Genomic DNA, 6,911 nt, shown 5'->3' with positions numbered 1-6,911 from the left:
CTGATTGATCTGTCAAGAAAGGGGAATTAATTTGTTGTTTCTAAGGGGAAATATTGATTCACGATAGGTGAATTGAGGTCGACAGCCCAGGTGTTCCACGGTCGATGGTGTTGTTGTTGTAAGTGCACGCTCTCAGCGAATGTCAAGGTCGTTGTTGTTGTTGTTGACTTGGAAATTTAGGTCATTGATAGATTATGCAATCAAGTTCTCGGAAATTAACTTCCCCCTCGAGTCCCAGATCAATAACATTGTCCCCGTTAGAATTCAATGCGCATGTGCAACCTTCGTTCCGGAGTTATTGCACATAGAAACATCAAATAACTCAACCTTAGAAAAAGATGTCATTGACCCCATTAGCCACATGTTCTCCCTAGGGAGGCTATGCCCATATTAGGAGTTCGTTCCGTATTCTATGCCCATATGAGGAGTTCGTTCCGGACTCAATAAGGCATCTCTACTATATATATATATATATATATATATATATATATATATATATATATATATATATATATATATATATATATATATATATATATATATATATATATATATATATATATATATATATATATATATATATATATATATATATATATATATATATATATATATATATATATATATATATACAATAATAAACAATGTAATATAAATTGCACATGCTGATGGGGGTTATGTCTTACAATCATCGAAAATAAATTTTATTTTTTTCTTCAATTAGCATGGGTTAATGGTATTAGATTCCTTGTTTACTCTATAGCGGGGGGGAGGGGGCAAGCATTTGTCTTTCCTTTGGTTTTTTCCCACAGTTTTGCTACTGAATGTTAGTTTGTGTATACACTTTCTATGATCCGAATCATTATTCATTTAATGACTTCCCTAAAGCCTTATCTGTATTTAAATATTTCGGCGAAGTTGGCCAGATGACGTCCAATTATGTAGCCAATTGAGACGTACCCAAATTGGGTGGTGCTAGATCCACCCCATCAAGCTGTGCATTAATTGGTCGTTTGTTTCCTTTTAACTTGGCCAACTTAGCTTAAGAAAAAAGGCAAAGTTTGTTGTTTCTATATCATTTTTCAGACAGAGTGCACATTAGTTTTACAAAGGTTATCAAAAGGGTAGAAGCGCGTAATTAAATCACGGAAATATGAATCAAATTTCATCATACCATTTCAAAAATTTCTCACACGACTCTTTTTATCTTATGCCAAAGAAAAAACCAGAAGCTTGATAATTAACCAGTTATAAATGTTTGGCATTATCTTGCCACAAAAATATAATCAAACAGGACAGGGTTGCCATATTCAGCACATTAAACATTTGGCAGGAGAGTAAGAGACGTCACGATGAATTGAAACGCAAGTCCATAAAAATGGGGTTTCCAAGGTTACTTCCAGGATCTTTCCAGCTCTTTGCCCCAGTTTTGAATGTTAGACTGTCTTGTGTCGTTCAACAGTAAAAGAAAAAGAAAAAATGTTGAAACTGCTAGTATTTGTAACTTTATTAGCTTGTGCTTGTTCTGAAATTCTCCGAATGTACAGGCCCTGTGGTAAAGCCAAAAGTAAGTTCAGTTATTTTTGTAGTCTTATAATTGTGGATAAAAGTCTGCAAAATTAATCTTCTTCTTGAAGGTTTTAGTTTGGAACTTTTATTCTCTAAAAACAACATTATATTCTACGAAGAGCCTTGTCTGAATTTGTAGCTGTGAAAGCGGCCAAGCCCCAATACATTGATAATTGATTATGTTTTAAAGCTTTGAATTTTTAAACAAAATAAGGATATTAGCAAATAGAAACATTAGTAAACATTGAGCAGTTCATATAATTGACCTACAAATAAAGTGAACATACCACTCGATGCCATTTCTTATGTTCTTTCTTAATATAATAATTGCTTTTCTCGCAAATTCAATTCTAAGCCCTTTTAGGACCCTTGAAAATAATAATTTCTTTCTATATTTTTTTTCATAAGAAAATGGGTTAAAACATTTGTTTCAAACTTACTATTTCATTATAAATCCATTTTGTAAAGATTGTATAATTCAATAATATTGATTAGTCTAGATTAAAGAAAAAAAAATCAAAACGATTCCATCATGTTTTCTTCTTATTTTGTAAAAACTGCCGTTTCATCTATATGTCGAAAAATATTACAGCCGACAGAAGAAACCTGACAGATAGAAAAATTGAGAAATTGTTCGATTTTTTTATCCAACTTAATTGTGACAAATCAATGCTTGTGGATTGTAAAACTTCAAAAAAATGGAATTTATAATGAAATAGTAAGTTTGAAACCAATTTTAAACCCTTTTTATACCAAAAAACCATTGAAAGAAATTATTATTTTCAAGGGTCCGAAAAAAGCTTAAATTGAATTTGCAAGAAAAACAATTATTAAATTCAAAAAGAGCATAAAAAATGGCATCTAATGGTATGTTCACTTTATTCGTAGGTAAATTGTATGAACTGCTCAATATTTACCCATAAACAAAACAAAAAGAAGTGCTAGTATTAGAGAAATAGCCAGTTAATTCAAGAGCCATTCCATACAAACAAAAAACAGAGTAACAAGTATGGAGAAAATTTTCTTTTTTTTTTATTGACATAAGAAAAAACATTTAACTTCATGCGTAAATCCTATATTACATGCCTGATTCGTAATTTTCCTTTTCGCTTCACAACGAACCCAGTTCTCGATGGCTCAAAACCAATAACTTAAAGAAGAATGAGGAGTTTTATTCATTCTCTTAGTAGACATGAAAAGCAAGATTCAAAGTAATTCAAGGTGTTGGGGGCAGTGGACAAGCGCCTCCCATTTAAAGGACAATAAGCGTTCAATTTATAATCTAGTTATTTATTTTTTCCCCGCCGCTTCCTGTGGAAAGAGTGGTCCTAGGAACTCTGGAGGGGGGTCGTTCAACTGGAAACTGAAAGTTTCGGTGTCTTTTTAATAGCCAAGAGTGATTGGAGCAACTTCTACTCTTCCCGTACCCTTTTAACTAAATCCCTAAGACATATGATCAAAACTTTGAGACATAAATTTTCTTCAATATTTTCGAAAGGACAAGTAAATATGTCTCCTGTCCCCTGCATCCTGGCGCTAAGAAGAAATGAGGCCCGAAGAACGGTCAGAAAAAATGTCCCTTATTGACTTGAGAATTATATTCTTAAGTCCTTGGGCAAAAGCGAGCCCAATGCACAAGGAAAAATAGAACCAATCGGTTCCGTCCAGAACAGACCCGACTAAGAGCCAGAAAAAGTCGAACAAACTTTTTCCCCTTGCCAATTCTTATAGATTGATGGTCATCGAAGCTTGAAAGGGGGCTGATTCGATTTAAATTATAATTTCTAACGCCTTTTTAAGCTCTGAAACTGATTTGATGGGAACCGTCCTTCCTCCTGTTCTCTTTTCTGCTACCTGGCCCCTCCCAACTTCCATAATATTGGATCCAAACTTTGAGATTATCAGCTAGTTGCAGAACCTTGAAGGTCTAATAAGTGTGTACATGCGGTCAACGTAACCCCCAGAGCCCTAGGTGCAATGGCAGAATACAATGTAGATTACCTATTGTTCACAAAGAGTTTCTAGTATAAAAGCTCTAAGGGGTCGTTCACAAGGCAATGCACAATTTTGCTTTTCTTTAAAAAACTTGTTTTTTTTTAATTCATCTTTTAAATTAATTTCAGCCCATTTTGAATCGATATAGTTTTATATTAGTTAATAATAGGAACATTTGTAAAGTTATTTTTTTACTTGATTCAATTTAAATTAGAAATAAAAAAAAAACGGTTAAGTTAGTCTTTGATATTTTTTAAGCATGAAAATTTTTTAGCGAAATGACGAAGCTAGAAATGTATTATTTTTCTCTTTTACAGCTTCTTCATATACTACAGATGGTCATAGAAAGCTGGGGTAACGTCTATCCGGTCCTAAACTACAAGTTTAGGATGCCCCTTTCAAAGGCTAAAAAAAAAACTTTAAAGAACGCATCAAAATTTGTTAATATGCATTTTGTTACGTTTTTACGATTCAGACAAAATTTTGGAGGAGAGGGGAGGGTCAAACCCGGTAACCCATCTAGATACGGCCTTAGATGGTACCACTCAATTTGGAAAATCAATTGGACAGCAAACAGCTTTTTGTTAATTGTGACCACAGGTGTCAGCGCAGCCCAAAATGGCTCTGGAGCAAAATTTTAAGATAGCCATTTTGATGAAAACAAATTGGGGCAACATAACAAGCCAAGTTTGAGGGCTAAAAGCCCAAAACTATACAAACAACCCCTTTAAACAACAAACTTCTTCGATACATTTTAGTCAAAAGATTGTTCAATCAGAATTCTTTACGTCCGTGTTTCGGCCATTTTGGTAATTGTCAATGTCAGCTATACCGTGTTGATCCACTCATTCGTCGTCTTTTATAAATATACATGAGGTCATAGAAGCCAAACTATGTTTGATAGGAGTACCAATGGAAAAAAAAATTCGAAGTTGTGATTTGTCTAGCAAGATCGTGTTTTTTTTTCAGGTCGGAAAATGTTAATGTGCCTATTTTCAGAAAAAAAAAATCCTGCCGTTCATAATCCTTTGAAGAGAGGAATAACTGTATATTTTTCTCGAATAAATAGAGTATATATATAATATTTAATATAGGTAAATACATGTGCACACAACTCTCGCACGTTTAAATATAGATAATCCATAGCTCAATAACATCTCTTAGGCAAAGTATGTGTGACTTTTGAAAAACTAGCTGTAGAGCCTACAGTTCGTAGAAGAAAGAGTATTTAGATCACCAAAATTTTGTTCATACAAACAATTAAGAATATACACTGTTTCAGTAAGTGACAAATTAGAATATCAATAACGATTAAAAATATTGTTTATAAATTCATTTTTTTTTAATATTAGAGGAGACAAAAACTTAATCAATCCACAATCATTTGAGATATACTTTCACGCATTATTAATCCGTCTTAGACATCACAAAATTAATGATAGATTTTTGTAAAAAGTTGCAACAGTTGAGTGGCGAAAGGACTCTTTCGACTCTGAAGGATCCGAGTTCATAACGCTTTGTGGTAACGGATACTCTCGTAAATATACACTAAATTCAAAGATGATAAATTTTTAGCGATTCTTATTATTGATATTTCAAAATTCCCATAAATTGATTTTCAAACTAAAATCGTGCTTACAGCGGTAGCTGCAACCTGATATAGTTTTAGTACTAGTTAATAATAGAAACATTTTTAAAGGTTTTTAATTAATTCAATTTAAGTTGGAAATAAAAGAAACTTTTTTAGTTAGTCTTTGATATAGTCCAATTCAAAATATACCTTGAAAAGGTGGCTGATAAGTTATTCCTCTTTTACAGCTTTTGGTAACGGACAACTGGGTGAAATAAGAATCAACCCCTGTCCAGAGGCATTGAAAAACAAGCCTTGTGTACTGAAGAAAGCCACCAATGTATCTATTGAAGTGGATTTTACACCAAATATCAAAAGTAAGTTCAATCCTTTGTTTGTTGCTATAAATACACATCCAGAACATCAATCACTTTTTGGTTTAGTTTAAGAGGATTTAGGGGAAAACACCATACATACAAGCCCTATTATTTACATGGCGCTTTATGTGAGAAAAAAAAAGCCATAGTGTCCTCATGGCTCCTATACCAAAAAATTTTATGACCAAATCATCTCATTTGGTCGGAACGGGTCAAGGAAAAAGAAATTTTGACTCTTTAACTAAACTAAAAGGACTAATATAATATAGAAAATAAAGATATTAGATTTATTATATTTTTTGTGAAATTGGAGTCCTCCTCCTCCTATGTCCAGTAATTTACAAAGGGGGAATTAAAATAGTCGCAAAAAAAAATGCAATTTAAGGGACTAATTTCAAACCCTGAATTTTACCATTTATTAAAAAATTTCACTTATCAACTTTATTATTCTCGAAACATTAAGCATTTCATCTTGTATTTTTCTTCTAACAAGTCTATTAAGACTTGTAGTGTCTTGAAAATTTAAAAACAAGTTAATCTTCGGTTCCACCTATCTTCAGAATCCTTAATATGTTTCCCCCTTTTATTCTGGCCCTGTGCGGTATCTTGAACCTTTAAAATACTTTTTCTGTTATATTGGCTGATTCCGGTTAGTTGGTTGACTTCAAGACTCTCTAAAGCGTCATAAACCTACCTTGGTAGATTTATGCCCATGCCACATTATAGTCAAACTTGTTGATAAAATCAAAATCACACACAACTACAGCGCCAATTAAGTTCACCGTTCGTAATTTCTCGAGTTGAACACTGTTCAACTTTCAAACATAAATTTCTTGACTGACCAATCAGAGTCATTGTTTAAGGCATAATTTTTAAAACTAGAAAAGATGGAAACTTAGTACAGCGGTTTTTCTATCTGTGAGAGGAATCTGACAAAAGTTAAGAAGACTTAGTATTAGTAGAGAACAGTTGGACACAAATTACTGTTGGTACAAACTCTTTAAACTAATTTCGTGCAATTTTAATTTTTTGCATTTTAAATACAAGTGTGACGCTAAAATAAAGAAAATTGCCTTGCCATTCATGATATTTGGCTTTCTTTATCGATAAATGTAGGCCCGTTCTTTTGCACTAAGATCTTACGTCTTTCTCCAAAGATTTCCTTTCTTTTAACTCATCTTTGTTCTAAGATCTTACAGCTCACTGATGTTAGCAAAAAGTGTGAAAGACGCCATCTTTCTGCAATGTAGAACAATGATGAGAGAACTTTGGTGATATACTCATCATCGTTTTTAGACCGCTGATCAGAGCAGAATGATAAAAGACGTTTGCAAAAGAACGCTATAAGATGTAAGATCTTAGTGCTAAGATTTCACAAAAGCGTTCTTTGTCGAAAGATG

General features: G+C 32.9%; 1 protein-coding gene across 1 annotated transcript in view; it reads left to right on the top strand.

The window, feature by feature from the left end:
* The first annotated feature begins 1,399 nt into the window (after positions 1-1,399).
* Positions 1,400-6,911, top strand: part of LOC148950498 (MD-2-related lipid-recognition protein-like) — a 28,205-nt gene continuing 22,693 nt past the window's right edge. The window contains exons 1-2 of the mRNA XM_089091633.1: positions 1,400-1,567; positions 5,383-5,511. Of these exons, the coding sequence (XP_088947759.1) occupies positions 1,480-1,567; positions 5,383-5,511 (217 nt within the window). The 5' untranslated portion in view covers positions 1,400-1,479. The remainder of the gene's footprint in view (positions 1,568-5,382; positions 5,512-6,911) is intronic.

Source organism: Artemia sp. Qi Xiang Cuo, chromosome 7 (genome assembly GCF_049724085.1).
Source record: "Artemia sp. Qi Xiang Cuo chromosome 7, ASM4972408v1, whole genome shotgun sequence".
In the NCBI taxonomy this organism is placed as follows: Eukaryota; Metazoa; Arthropoda; class Branchiopoda; order Anostraca; family Artemiidae; genus Artemia; species Artemia sp. Qi Xiang Cuo.
This window is presented reverse-complemented; position numbering and strand designations above follow the sequence as displayed.